The sequence below is a fragment of the Eurypyga helias genome, unplaced genomic scaffold, assembly GCF_000690775.1.
Source record: "Eurypyga helias isolate BGI_N326 unplaced genomic scaffold, ASM69077v1 scaffold23308, whole genome shotgun sequence".
NCBI lineage: Eukaryota > Metazoa > Chordata > Aves > Eurypygiformes > Eurypygidae > Eurypyga > Eurypyga helias.
In genome coordinates, this window is record NW_010266572.1 from 22233 (window position 1) to 37461 (window position 15229).

The following is a 15229-nucleotide window of genomic DNA, read 5'->3' on the forward strand; positions in this document are numbered from 1 at the left end:
CAGACAGATACTCAATACTGCAGTGCGAGAGGAAAGTACAGATTTTCATCAAGGCATTAATCCTTCAAGCTCCTGCATCCCTTAATTCCCCAGAAATCCAGGGGACTCCGTATGGCAATGCAGTGCGGTAGAGAAACGCTGCAGACCTGGAGCCTCAGCGTATGCCGAGTGCACGTCAGCATGGCAAACGCCCTGGCTGCAACGTGCTGTCTTTCTTGCTGGTTGCGCTTTCCCTGCAAGCACGTCTGAGTCTCCACTGGGAATCAGGAGGAATGGCAGTGGAAATGGAGTCACTGGGGTCTGTCATGGGCCCTGGGCAGTGCAGTGTGGGAGGCTGTTGATTGTACAACGTGCTTAGCTTACAGGGGACCGGGGCTCTTCCCATCTTCACTGTACAATTGGTTGTGTTTTCCAAGATTTTTTTTCCCCAAACCCTGAGTATTATGGGTTTGAGTGGTTTTGGGCAGAACAAACATTTTTCTGTAATGTGATTTCAATTAAGTTTCACTTAAACCAGATCTCATTCACAGTATGTTTACAACAAAGCTGTGAGTTGTTTGTTTATGTCTTTTAAAAACCCAACAAATTTTCCCTGAGTCATTTTTAAAGTAAACCGGGTCAGTTTGGTGCCTGCCAGCACTTTGTGTCAGAACCCCGCTGTGAAACGGCATCAGACCTGCGGCCGCTGTGACTTTGCAGAGTCCCTTGTACACCACTCGCTAGCAAGGAGCCACCAGCCAGCTTGGCGACCCCTCCGTCTCTTTTCCAGTTCCCCTCCGAGCTGGGATTGGGCTCTGTCACCAGCAGCGTGGTGAGCATGGGGGTCCCTGGGGTGGGTCCGACCTTTGCGCTGCCTTGCCAACACACGCTGCAGAGGGGTCGCAGCCTTCTGAGCCCCAGCCCCTGCCTCCATCTCCCCCAGGCTGCTCAAGGGTTGGTCAAGGAGGTGCCCGAGTACCACAGTCCAGCATGACGCTGAAACTGTTAGGGAATCCGCAGCAACCGAGGGAGAAAGTTCAGATCGTGATAACAACATACGTAATAGCGGTGTGGAATGAAATTTGACCCTTAGATCCTGATTCAAAACCTCGTGTTAGGTCTTGTAGGGGAAATGTCTTGGGTAGGAAATCTGTGTTACTCCAGGCCTGTCCCTACTTCTTGCATTTGATGGTTAAGAGGTCTCAACAGAAGTGGTCATTGCGATATCGGGTCAGATCCTGCAGGAGCCGTGCCTGTTCCGCAGTACTGACCTCGGGATACGTTTTCACCAAACACCAGACTAATCGTCTTCGCATTTTTCTCTCAGATTGTGGTTTAAATGTGCACAAGCAATGTTCCAAGATGGTCCCAAATGACTGCAAGCCAGACCTGAAGCATGTCAAGAAAGTGTACAGCTGTGACCTTACAACGCTAGTAAAAGCACACTTCACGAAGAGACCAATGGTAGTAGATATGTGCATTAGGGAGATTGAGTCTAGAGGTAAGGCATCGTTAATGCACTTTCGTTGCTTTACTGATAATCCGTTTAGATTGATCTGGGTCATTTGGGTTTCTGCTGAATGTGTGATTGCTCAAAACAGATTTCCACAAGACATTTTATGACTGCCAATTATGCTGCACAGCCAGTATTATACCTTGCACCATTTCATGGTTCATACCCATTTATAATTTTTATTGATTCTGCTAGAAATTGCTTAATGGACAATTACTGCTTTATAGTTACATATTGGCACCTATCTTTCCAGTAATATTTTTATTTTAAAAATTAAGTGAATGTGCTAAACCAAAGACCATTAGTATTGATGAGTTTCCTCTTGCTAGTTCTCCCAGCCCACACTGAGTATCCCTTTCCAGAATCAGAGTATTTGTTTTCATTCAGAAATAATGACTGAACATTAAGTATGTTAAGCTCAGTTATTTTAAAAGCAGTTGTAATTGGTTTAATATGTTTCTTCAGCTCTGAAATCACTTGTGTGTAAACATAATTTAGTGCTGATATAACAGGGCAGCTAATGCAAGGGTCAGGGTTAAAAGGCCAGGATAAGATTTCATTCTGCAAGAAAAGCCTGATAAGGCTTTTAAAACGTGCCTGCTTGTTCTCCCTTAAATGACAAACCTGGCAAAGGAAGGAAAGTGTAAAATTAAGACTAATTTTGTTAAAATGTTCATTACAGGTCTTAATTCTGAAGGACTGTACAGAGTCTCAGGATTTAGTGATCTTATTGAAGATGTCAAAATGGCATTTGACAGAGGTACAGTCTTTCCTGCACACTGGAACTCTGTGCTGATGTGTTGAATACGCACCGGTTTTCCCTGCAGCCCCTGTCTGTCTCGTGTTCCGCTGCACCAGTGGGCTGGAGGAGTCTGGCAGCCGCGCTCGCAGAAGAGGGGTCTCCCCATCACAAAAGCGTTACCAGCTTCACTTTGGCCCTTGCTACCAAAACCTGCTTTTCTCCTTCCATCAGTAGCTGTGCTCCAGTAATGATGTGCCTAGGAAAGGGGACAGCTTTCTGAACTACTGCCCTAGTTTGCCAGTAAAACTGTGCTCAGGGGGGTGGGGGAGGGAGAGTGGGCAAGTGGTAAAGTGCCTTAAGAAGGCTGTGCAGCCTAAATCCATCTTTCTGCATGAAAGCTCCAAAATAATAAGATGAATACAATAGTGCAAACCAAGTTTGAATTATTGCAGTCTTAAAAAAAGGTCAGTGAGAACAAACTCTTCTCTCTGAGAAAAGGCAGTGGGAAAACTAAAGGCTTTCCAGCTGCAGTCCCCTATCCCAGTAGAAATCAAGGCCAAAATCCATGCTGGAAACTCCCGTTTCTCTGGAGGACTGGACCTATTCAGACAACATCTGCCTCTGCAGCGTTAGCCGGGCGGGGGTGCGCAGCAGAAGCCAAGGTCTGGATTTGTGTCCACTGCGGTCAGGAGTAGGTAGTATGCTGTGGCTAAATGGTGAACACATGTTTTTCCTATAAAATAAGGAGGTTGTGGACTAATTTGGTTTCCTTTCTTTTTCTTTTTTTCCCATACTCCACTAATTTCTCATTCAGTGCTGACAAATGCGTTGTTTGGCAGTGCGGGGTGTTCAGAAATAGCTAAACTTCCACACATTTCTACAACGCAGATACCGTGAGATCAGGCAGGTGGTTTTTTTCAAAAAAAACAAAAACCTGCATTTTTTGTCATCATCTGAAGTGAGGAAGGGCTAGGCTTCTGTGTAAAAGGCTTGAGGTGTTCACCGTGAAACAGTGAACGTCACAGCCCAGAAACTCGGGTTTGTTTATGAAAGCCAGAATCTGTAGTTGTGTCCCTTTCGATAATGTTTGCTTAAGCAAGTTTTTCGGGGTTTCTTGAATGCTGTTTTACATCTGTTTACATTTCCAAGGCTTTAATGTCAGTGCCTTCTCCACACAGATGGGGAAAAAGCTGATATTTCTGTGAATATGTATGAAGATATCAATATTATCACTGGTGCACTTAAACTGTACTTCAGGGATTTGCCAATTCCACTCATCACGTATGATGCCTACCCAAAGTTTATAGAGTCTGCAAGTGAGTAAAATGCGTTTTCTTCCTGGTTTTCATTCTCGGCCTTTTCCTCTGCTTTTTGTGCAGTACTTGCCTGTTTATTTAATCGCTGTCCCATCAGCTCTTACCCTGCATGCCCTATTTAGTAAGGATTACAGGAATAAATATGCAGTGCACATTATGACGTGACCACGCGGTACTACGTGATCATGGTTACGTTTTTCTCTGCCCTCGTCACCAGGAATGTTTCCTTTTCACCACGCTTTATGGATTACATTGCTTTTTATGTTTTGCATGAATCCCTAGCACTTGACAGTGATACTTAAGGTCTGTTGGGTCTGTGTTGCTGGAAAGAAGGCGATTAATGAAAATGCTCGGAAATAAGTCACTTGTTTTAGAGGTGTCCGTTTAGCGTGGTTTTACCAGATGATAAGCGCTCGTTCTGAGGCTGCCTTCAGGCTGCCCTCGCAGATGGCAGTAGGCTGGCTGGAACCCCTCTGCCAAGTGTCCTAGCTGCCGGCAGCATCTCTACAGTGCAGCAGGCACACCCGCCACACCTGGGGACGTGTGAGGGAGCTGTGAGTAGAAAACAAGGGCCGGATGCTGGGCTTACTGCTCCTCCAGAGAAGGCTCTTTCCAAGTAGAACAGACAGAGCCAAAGATGCCGATGGCAAAGTTCCCAGTACCTTCTGCTGTCCCAGGGTTGCACCTGTAGATTATTTGTGCAAAACTAGTCCAGCCAGCAAGGATTTCCAGGGGAATTTTGTTTTAGGAGGCTGCAGGGAATCTCTCAGTGGATTGCAGTTGGCTTTGGGAAGTTTTCTTTGTCCAAACCCAATCGCATGCTGACTTCACTCTGTGCACCTGTCTGGACAGGCAAATCCTCCTCTGTGAGGTTGGGATAGGTCCTGGAGGTAGGTCATCCAGCAGAGTTGCGTGTCCCAGTCTCCTCTGCACCCACCGTCGTTGCCTTTCTGTGTGTGAATTCTGGCTGTGCGCGTGGTGGCAGTTGAACATCTGTGTTTCAGAAACCGCCGATCCGGATGAACAGCTGGAAATTCTCCATGAGGCGCTGAAACTGCTGCCGCCTGCACACTGTGAAACGTTACGGTATCTCATGGCACATCTGAAGAGGTAGGTGCACTAGCTGGAAGGAGCTCTGAGCCAAACTCACTTTTAGCAAAGTCCACGTTGGGACCTCCAGAAAGGTCTCAGTGAGGTCCAGGGAATCCTGGAGGCAGGCTCTGGCGGGGAATGATAGTCTGCACAGCAGCGAAGGCACAAACACCGTTTTTTATCTCGCTTGAAGCACACGCAAAGTGCTTAGAGGAAATAAATGAAAAACCTCTCAGGTTTGAAGCACAAAAGCCATCTGCCCAACAGATTTGCACTATATCTAAGGTTACAGTGAATATTTATGTTAAAAAAGCCTTTAGTACCTCTGGGAATAATATGTCACTCCCTGGGCAAGGAACTAATGCAGCTTAATGGCTATAGATTGGTGTCTTTTTCTGCTAAGTCTTGTCTACCCTGGTCATCCCTGACAGCCTAAAAAGGACAGCACACACCAGGCTGGAGCTGACGCCAATTAGGCACAGTGTTAATTGGCCGTCCAGCCACCCGTGTGGTGAGGTCTGCCAGCCATTCCACATCAGTGTGGAGACCCTTGTTCCACCTGCCACCTCCTCAAAACCGTAGGAGCATAAATTCTGTCTGAGGTTTCCCCTTCTCCCTGGGACATGATTGAAGTCGGTCAGTAGGCTGAAAAATTGTTAAGAGAGAGACCGATGGGTGAATATCCAGTACAACAGCACTGGTTTTGTTTCTTTCAGGAAAGCAGGGAAAAAACCAATGTGGCGTGTTAGGGTATCCGTTTTAGTTTCTCAAGTAATGTGAACTTACTGTCAATATAGAATAACTGTTCCCTTTCCTTAGAAAAATATTTTATTTTAAGCTGTCTTCTGGTTTATTTTTCCTTTTATAGTTCTTCTACAAGTAGCAATATGTTGACTCTGCTGAGTGCCTCAGGCAAAATTCAGCTACAGGTCCATTTATTTCAATGGCATTTCTAATGGATGTTTGAGGACAGAAACAGGGATGAAGAAACTCAGGAACAAAAAACAGCCCACCTTACTGCTTGAGAAGTGTGAAGTCAATTTTTCCCTCTGCTGTTCAGGAGTAGCTCTTGCTGTTCTAGTTAGCAAGTTGCTTTTGCACGTTGTATTTCTGGTACAGGTGAATCATAAGGTAGAAGGGTGACAAAATTCACTCGTTTTTAAACTTCCTTTTAATACATTTGCTGAAAAGGGCTGTGGTGCTCGACAGGCTGTTGTCTTGCTGCTGAATTCAGGTAATCAGACACGACTCCTTTATGTGGAATAATTACAGACTGAAGACACAGCAGCTTGGAAACATCAGTCTGACTTGTTTTAAAATAAAAATTAAAGCAGAAGAGAAAAAAAGGAAGAAATATCTTAACTTTTTTTTCTATACCAATGGATTTGTTCATGCAACACAAGATGCCGCAGTGGTAAAAAGAGAAATCATTTAGCTGGACTCTTTCAGTTGCTTTCCCTGCATTCTTAGTTGCTAATGAGAAGAATCCGTATGGATTCTTTAAACCACAGCGTGTATGGAAACATTTGCAAAATCTAACTTGTTCTCCTTGAGCAAGGCAGTTCACCAGGATGAATCAAGGCAGAATCTTGGGCTTCCAAGCACGTTTGTGTCTGCTGCATCCGTTGTGGCAGCGATGAGCGCACTGAGGGCCGGGATACCCCAGGCAGGCTGCCCTCCTCCTGCCCCCCATCCCGTGTGGAACGCTATGTTCTCCATGCTGAGGCAGAGCAGCACAGGAGAGGACAAGCTGCCTCTGAGCCCCGTTAATGAACATCCCGTGACCCCAGAGACAGTGATGGTTGGGCAGCAGTGACCCTTCCGGCACTGACTGAGGAGGCGCATTGCTGCCATAACCCCGGTCGAGACGGATGCCTCTCCCACAGGTGGAATTCTCGGGATGCCTCTTCCATAGGTGGAATTCTCAGGCAGATGACATTTTGGAGGTGGCCTGCAAGCCTGCCCGCAGCAGGGCCTCAGCCCTCTAGGAATGGCCCCATAGGAACAGCCTCCAAACAGTGCCACTGTAAAGGCCGAAAGCAAATTTGCTGTGATTTGTCTGAATTCAGACAGCCCCCGTCCTACCGCGGAGTGCCGACCCCTCCTGCGAGTAACCACGGTCTGTGCACACGGCAGGACAGAGATGTCTGACTGACGTAAACCCGCCAGCCTTTGCGCTCGCCAACTTCCGATTGTTTCGCCCAGCGCCTCTGTGTATATCCTGCTGGAAATGGCAGCCTCTCCCGGGCTTTGGGGAAAGGCAAACACCTCTGTCCGGTTTCCCTGTTTTTCAAGGATGTGCAGGCAGAATTTGGCATGGAAGGGATCTTGCAGTCAGTGAAAAACACTGTCGTTTTTTTACAGAGTAACGCTCCATGAAAAGGAGAATCTGATGAGTGCAGAGAATCTGGGCATCGTTTTCGGACCAACTCTTATGAGAGCGCCAGAACTGGACGCGATGGCTGCATTGAATGACATCCGTTATCAGAGACTTGTGGTGGAGATGCTTATAAAAAATGAAGACATTTTATTTTGAATATTTTGGGGGTTTTGTAATAAAAAAAAGGAAGCAACAGTGTTCTATGGATGAAGGAATATTTTAAAGTAATTTAATGGCTCTTGTCGCTGAATTCCATATTTGCTAGAGCTTTCGATGTATTCAGGATAAAAATGAAGGAACTCTTTGTCGTTTCTGTAGTGCCATTCAGCTGATGTTGAAAAAGGTTAACACATACTTTCCAGTACTAGTAATCCTGGGTGTTTATCATGTTAAAATAAAAAACAAAAAGCCTAAAGCTATTGCATGATTTGCTCCCTGTTCTCCCTGTTCTGGTGAGACTCATTCCATGAAGAAAACAACTGAACTGGTGCAGCATCTTTGTTCTGGATAGTTTGTGATTGTAATTCAGCATGTTTCTCCGTGTAAACCTGTTGTGAATTTGCTTTTTTGTTCTATGTAATTGGTTTCTGATACTAAAAAGAAGGCCAACTTAGTGAAATGGAGCCTCGGCAGTTTATTGACATTTCATATCGTTCTCTGCCACTTTGGGGGCTGATTTTTTCTTGGGGGCTGATTTCTTCTTGGGTTTCTTTCAGTTTTTTCATCATATAGTAATTTGTTTTTAACAGAAGGAAAATGTGTACTTTAAATGTTACTTTAAGTAATTCTCCATGATGTTTATAGTGGTTGCAGTGAAATCTGCAATGCTGAACAGTGTTCCTTTATTATTATTATTGCTATTTCAATTGTAATTTTGTATTTTTATCTGGCATGCATATATTAATTTATTAAATTTTGCTTTTAGAACTCTAACATTAAGCTATTTATTTTTACTTAACGAACATGTTTCAAAATACGCCCTGTGGGGTTTTCCTTACGTTGGTGCTTTAACCCTGAACAACTTCTGACTTAAAAGCCGTGAGTTCTACTGGTTTTGACAAGTCCATTCTGATCTAATTAATTTGGAGCCTGACACTTTGCTAAGGCTCCCACAAATTCTTCTTTAGTTTGAAAATTTCTTTCTGCATTGTCCAAGATTCCTCTCAGGAATGCTTCAGAACTCTTAAACCAAAAAGGTATTGTCAAGCCATTTACTACTTCATATTCTACAGGTATGTCGTTACATGACCTATATACAGCCTGGAATTGCTGTTTACCTTTACACGGTTGTAGCTGCGCAGAGTGGGTGGATACACCACTGCGTGTCAGATGCAAATACCTCGCAGAACACTTGCTTTGCGCTAAAAAGGGTTCAGCTGTGGTGCCAGCAGTTTGGCTGGCCTGCAAACACAGTCCAGAGGGGGAGGAATCCCCCAGCAATTGCAACCAGCTGTGCTCCCTCCCTGTCAGCAATAAGGTGCCTCCCTGTATCCCACCCTTTTCCTTGCATCCCTGGCCAGGGGAGGAGGAGGCAGCTCTCCTGCAGCTCACTTGGAAGCGGGGCATGAAGGACCCCTGGGAAGGAAAGCGGGATGCAGGCTGGTAAGTGCGTGGGGAGCGTTGTTCTGGGCTGGGGGGCTGCTGCAGAGGCAGAGCTGGGGGGAGTTTTGAGCAAATCTAAAGGTATTTTTTTCATCTTCTGTAGTACTAGAAGTGACTTGTTGCTGTAACTCTTGTATTAATTAGTGCACATTATCAATTTATTTATCCCAATGAACCGACACAGCTGGAAAACCGTATGCCTCTGACCACAGCCTTGCCTAGCCCAAGAGTGATGGCCCATCTGCTTCCCAGTCACATCTGCCTTGCACTCCCCAGCAGCCACGTGTTCACTGCTGCCGTGTTCCAAGCCAGCTCCAAAACATGCTGCGTTTCCCCCGCTGCCTCGGCAGCGCGCAAGGCGTTTCCTCACCCCTGTGCTGCCTCATGGCCCTGCGTATGACAGTCCTTGGGCCGTCCATCACTCCTGCCATCCCTTCCAGGGTACCACGCGGTGGCCTTTGCAACATCCTGTCACCCCTTGGCGTTGTGGCACTCCTGTGTCATCCAGCCTGTGATCAGGAGACGGGGGTTTTCTCTAAGTAATGCCGGTGAGGTTCTGCACGCGCGCGTTTGAGCCGCTGCAGTGTCTGCGTTGCTGGTTACGCGCTTGTCCCTGGTGCCTAACGCCATCGCAGCCTGCCGCAGGAAAAGCACTTTCTCCAAGCCGCTGGCAGTGGTGGATGCAGGGCAAGGCCAGAGAAGGGCACGGCTCTGCCTCGGCAGCTGTGGCCGCGGTGGTGGCACCCCGTGTCCTCGGCACCGCTGCTGGTCCAGGGGAGCCCTCAGCTTGCCTGAGCAAGCGGCGCCTTCTGTTCCCACTGCTGTGCAAGCCAGCCTGGATTAGGCAGCTGAAGTCCCACTTCTGAAGCGTGTAGTAAGTAGGAGTCATTAGGATAATCACATTCTTTTCTGTGCAAAATATGCAGCTCCTCCATCTCGGTGCAGCAGCAGATGGGCGCTGCTGATGCTAATTCCTGCCCCCCTTGCTCCGCAAACACTTTCAGCCGCATTTAGAAGTGGCGATGGCCAGCGAGAGGTGTGAAGCTGGATCAGAGCTGCAGAAACACACCCAAAATAGCACGACTAGACTTGCCCTGGGGATAGTCAATCTCTCGAATGCTTGCAGGGCAAACAAGGTTTGCCAGCTGCAACCAAGCGCCGGTTTCCTGCTGGAGATGCCTTTTTGCCAGCAGAGTTTAACAGGTGATTATAATCGTGGAAGTTCCTGCAGGAAAGGAGAAAACCAAAATGGGGACCTGCTGCTGAGAGCAGAGCAGTCAGGTTGCTGACCAACCAAAAAAGCCAACCAAACAAAAAAAAAAACACCTCACCCTCAAAACCCAGCTCAAGAAACACAACTCTTCCTTCATGCCTGTACGCCCCCTCCCCTGCAAGCTCCCTGTCAAGGAGCCGCCGCAGCAGGTCGGCACAGGAGCCCAGAGGTCAGGCAGCCGCATCCCTGCTGGAATAAACGCCCTATTTTCCCCAAGTCTCGTGTTCTGATAAGATAGGAAGGAAACTGCGTGCCAAGCGATGGGAAAGCTTCAGAATGTGTTTAGCACCAAAAAATCTCAATATTCAAGTAATTAAGGCTGACAGCGCCTGTGTGAACCATGATTACATGATTTAAGTTTGATTTATTCAAATTTTTAATTAAACACAGAAAACTAGTATTTTTAGTATTTGTATTAGTTAAATGACAATACAGTAAGTAACCCAGGTGTGTAAGAACTAAAGGTTTTCACAAAGTTGATTTTTTTTTTCTCTGAAGGAATTGATTTCCATGACGAATGGACGTTATCTCTGGTTCAGAAGCTGACCTTACCATCTCCAGTGCCGCGGGGTACGTGTCTATGGCGCAGTGTGGGGCTGGGCAGGGATGCTGGAGCCACCTTGCTGGCAGCATCTTATCAAAAGGCAGTTGGCCATGGCCAAAAATATTGGAAGGAAGGCATTAAACTAAGAAAAACCTCATGCTTGGACTTCTAAGGAAGAAATAAGGGGCATTGGCAAGAAGTATGAGTTGGTAGCAGTCAAGGAACTTGCAGAGAGAAAAAGTGTTTAAAATGTGTGTCTAGCAAAAATTAAATTTCAGAATTACTGGGGGAAAAAAGCTATTTAGGACAGTGCTTGGGGGCACAATTAGGAGCTTTAGGATGAAAAGGGAAAAAAATCCTGTGGCAATTTCAGGAAAATGTCGCAGCAGTGAATTAGCACAGCGGTTTAGCACAGGGTTACTTGACCTCTTATCAGCCAGGCCAGGCCTCTGCAACCTGGTGCAGAAGGTGTCCCGGGTTGGGCACGGCACCCCTTGGTCCAGGCCTCCCCCCTGGCAGACCTGCAGCCACGTGTGGCAGCCTGGCACATGCCTCAGGCCTGCCACGCAAGGCACGAGCACCCCCGGGAAAGCAGCACGTGTGCGTCCTGTGCCCCCGGCCTGGGCACAAGACTCTGTCTCTGTGGTGAGGGAAGAAAGATGCCTTCTGAAACAAGAGTGCCAACTTCTGTTCATGCCAGATTAGCTGACAGGGTGGAAAAAATGTTATCTATGATTTTATGCAATACCAACCATCTCCTGCCCTTCCCCCTCCAATGGCAAGGGAAGACGTAAAGGTTTCTAGAAGGCATGTATGATTTACTCGCTCTGTTCCTGACCTGATTTTTGCATGCTGATGACTGTTCTGTAATGTTTTTATTATAATTATATTGCAATAAGGAGGGAAACAAAACCCAGAAAACATTTAGTGAACCTAGCAATCACGGTTTTCTTTTTTCATCATGCAAAACCACTGCTTAGCAACTGCACATCAGCCCTGGAAGGCTTATGTAACGCAAGAGATGGAGGGCTCGGCCACGCGTTATGACTAAAGAGATAGCTGAGCAAACCGTGCAAGGCAAGTGTGCCTCCTGCTTCGCTCGCGTGCTAGCAGGGGTGTAGGCGAACGGCAAGGGACCTGTCTGAGAGCAGGGGGGGAGAAGGTGGCTGCAGGGCTCCACAACCCTCCCCGGGGTCCCCTCTCTGCAGCACTGGGCTGGTTAGTGCCCTGAGCTCTGCCCCCGTGGAGTCTGAGGAGCCTGGGCTGAGGTGCCAAGAGGAGGAAGCCTTCCACACGCATCAAGTGATCCAGCTCTTCCTCAGCACGCTCTGCCTCTGGTCATGGGCATTTCAGGTTACGCTGTTCTCCAGAGCCCCTGTGTAGGCTGATCGTTTCTTCGTGCTGGCCTGATTTGCTCCCTGCGTGATCTAGGCCATGCTGCAGAGACACTTGTCTTGATGTCACCTTCTGCACATCCACTCGGACAGCACGATTCATCAGCTTCTGTTCCTGGTTTTATGGTCAGAGTACCTTTTTTTTTTTTTAGTTTGGTCTCTCCCAAGCCGGATGTCGAAAAGCTGCTCAAGGAGTGTGTTCAAGAGGTTTTTGTTAGGTATCCTTTCCTATTCCCCGTGTATTTTGTCTCAAGGACAGGCATAGCTCATTGTATTACAGAGGTCTTTCCACCAAGGCAGAGTAATGATATTGGAGCAAACAGTTCTTAGGCCTCTGGGACCCTTTGATTAATGTATTTCCTAAGGCAATTAGGCACTGTTTTGAAAAATACATTTGGCAGCCAACAAGGATTCATTTTCAAGCACTACGTTGCCTGTAATTTCTGTGTCCTCTATCAAACCTAGAGTTTGAATGCTAAGATTTTTCTCTTTTCCTCTTTTTTCCATGCCTTATTACCAGCTGTGTCAGTAATGCAGATAGGATTGTCTGAACTATTAAAATTTCTCATTTTGTAGATTAATATTCATATGGTGGTGTATCCTAAAGCCTGCTTGAAGGATCACTCACTAAGCCCAGAACTCAGCACAACACGATGCTGTTGCTCACTGCTTGTCTCCAGCACCTACTCTGCTCTCAGAAAAGGTGAGGGAAGAGATTCCTTTTATTGCTTTTTCTCTGTTTATCCCCTTTCATGCTCTCCAGCATTGTGATGCTGGACCATGCAGTAACACTCACATGACATCCAGTAAATTTGGATACTATATTTTAACACACCACAGTTTCTGCAAGGATGCTGCCATACAAGATACCTCACCAAAGAGAGTTTCAAAGCCCACCTGAACACTCAGGCTGAGTTCAGAACTGAGCCTGGACTGCAGTCCCACCCAAATGTGCCTCACCGCTCCAAGCCCCTAGTCCTCCTGTGGGAATCCAGAGCTGCCATGCACTCCAAATATACGCCAAAATTGGCTTTTTTTAATACTTTACTTATCACTTTGAAGGTGTTTCTTGAGTATGTTGTTGTTTTTCTGTTTTATTAGTTATAAACACAAGCTTGTAAGTTCCCTGTTGCCCAACGCAGAAGACAAAGGTGGCAAAGACCTTGCAGCCTGCTAAGGAGGCAAAATAAACCTTGTGTGACAGGTGAGAGCTACACGCCAGGAACCACAGAAGTCAGTATTTTCCATTAATTACCAACAAGAAAGTGCTGTGTGTGTGCTGGCAAAGATCCCAACATAAGCAATAGAAGTGCGTACTTTGGCACGAGGTCAGTCCCGGGTAAAGCACACATCCACAAATTTGAGCGTGCCCTGGGCAGGAGTAGCAATCCATCCCGGGGAGGTAATGGCCGGCGTGGGTAGAGGATGGTGTTTCCAGCTGTAAAATGCTGCGATGGCTCAGATAGCTCAGTGAGGCAAATGTTGACTTTTGAAAGGCAACTGCTACAGCTCTAGGTGAGAGGGATACTCTGCAGAGATCCCCATTAAGTGTTTTCTGGGATCAGTGAGGGCTTAGGGAGGGGAAGTGCTATGTGCAAAGAGAGAGACCACTCATCCACCCAGCCTAGCTGCAGAATTAAAAATGAAATAAACTTGTTTCTGTATGTCTATCCAGCTAATACTATTGACAAGAGAACCTGTACCACAAAGCTACATATCCCGGGGCTGTCGTGGGGTTAAGGAGGCATTCTAAGGGTAGCAAAAGTTTGTTGCAGTTGCACTTATCACAGGTGTGATGTGGAATGGTTTTGCACATCTGTCTCTTGCCAGGATGTGGGTGCTCCACGGGGAGCAGATGAGTGCCAGATGGCTATTTGCACGCTCATCCCATAGGTGGGGCTATGTGGGGAATGTGCCATGGGGTGGTCCGTGTTCCATGAGTTAATTGCTTTTGTATTTGGGAGTCATGACATTGCAAAAAGGTTGTAGTCAGTTATATCCTTATGGGCCAGCAGTCAGAGAAGAGCCTGTGTCAGTTAAGAGCTAAAATGTGATTTTTATCTTCCTTCTTTTTTTCCCCTGTGAACTGGATAAGAGAAGCAGTTAACCAGCGCAGCAGCTTTTGAACATTAAAACATACTTCCCACATTACCAGTTCTTCTTTTCATTGCCTGTGTAGTGGAGTTTCCCCAAAAACATCTTCAGGAAAGCTTTGAATTACAGAATACTGGCCAAAACGTGTCACAGGAGCTAAACAAGCAGATTGCTTTATGTAAAGCTGAAATTGAACAGCCTCCACTGGCGTGACCGCCGTGCAGGATCATCTGCATTTAAAACCAGGTACGTGTGTTTGAACATGCAGATGTGAGCATCCAGAGATGAGCTCCAGGCTACACGCTGTCCCTTTGCTGTCCTTGCTGCTCTAGCCGGGCTCATGGAAGCTGCTGTGCTGACTGGCCTGTAGGAGGGGGGCAGAGCAAATGTCACGTCTCGTGGACTTGTCCCCCTCTGCTTGCTTGTTTGGCTCTCCAGCACGATGCACCTAGGTCCCCGAGATAAGCCCTAGCACTCAGACAGGAGCCCAGGAGCAACCTCGTCCGAGGTGATAGCTGGCGATGACTTTAACACTACTTTATTCAGCAACTTTATTCAACTCCAGGGCTGATTTGCTGGAGTTCTTGTAATGTGAAGCTGCACCCTTCTTACCGATTCCTCCCACACTTTGTGCTGGCCAGCTTGGGCCTGCCATCTCACTTGGTTGTCTGCAGTTCTTGCTGGTCTCTGTTCAGACTGCTGCACCGGCCATGGCCAAGCTGGTCAATGACTTCCCAAAGTCGTTTTTATCTGAGCAGCTTGACCATGAGGATTGGTGCCCCTTTAAAGGGGAGCTGCCTTTCCCCTCACACGCAATAGGTTAGCACTTGTGCCGCTGATCTAGCTACGTGTTTCTGAGCTTGGTTTCTCTGTTTGACTGTGAACCTTTTCCTTGCTCCTCTCTTTCTGTCCAGACTAGAGTCCTTTTGCAGAAGCATCCTTCTGATTTGATAAAAATGCACCACATCTGTGCTGTGGGACAAAGCTCTGTAACTGCAGGGGTTAAGTTCGCCACTTTACAGTGAGTTTTTGGTATTTTTAATTCCTTTGGCCTGTGTAATAGAAAATAAAGGAAGATATGATGAATACTAATTGCTACAAACATCCATGCGGATAAAATATATTTGCAGGATGGCTGAGGTGTGTCTCTGTATGGAAAACCGCGACTTTGAATTTCGTGATCTGTGGATCTAAATCCTACCGTCCGTCTGTACCCGCGTGTGTGTCGGTGCTTAGCATCTCCTGAGGGGCACGGGGCTAAGCAGGCGCGCTCCAGCCCCTTCGCATCCCACCACTGCCG

The 15229-nt window shown here is 46.9% G+C and overlaps 1 protein-coding gene across 2 annotated transcripts in view; it reads left to right on the forward strand.

The window, feature by feature from the left end:
• Nucleotides 1-7955, forward strand: part of CHN1 (chimerin 1) — a 30111-nt gene extending 22156 nt beyond the window's left edge. Inside the window, exons 3-7 of one of the 2 annotated variants that reach the window (XM_010157158.1) lie at nt 1307-1480; nt 2175-2252; nt 3413-3550; nt 4555-4660; nt 7007-7955. In XM_010157158.1, coding sequence (XP_010155460.1) covers nt 1307-1480; nt 2175-2252; nt 3413-3550; nt 4555-4660; nt 7007-7178 — 668 coding nt within the window. In that variant the 3' untranslated portion in view covers nt 7179-7955. The remainder of the gene's footprint in view (nt 1-1306; nt 1481-2174; nt 2253-3412; nt 3551-4554; nt 4661-7006) is intronic. The other variant, XM_010157159.1, reaches the window with a different exon arrangement.
• Nucleotides 7956-15229: the final 7274 nt, after the last annotated feature.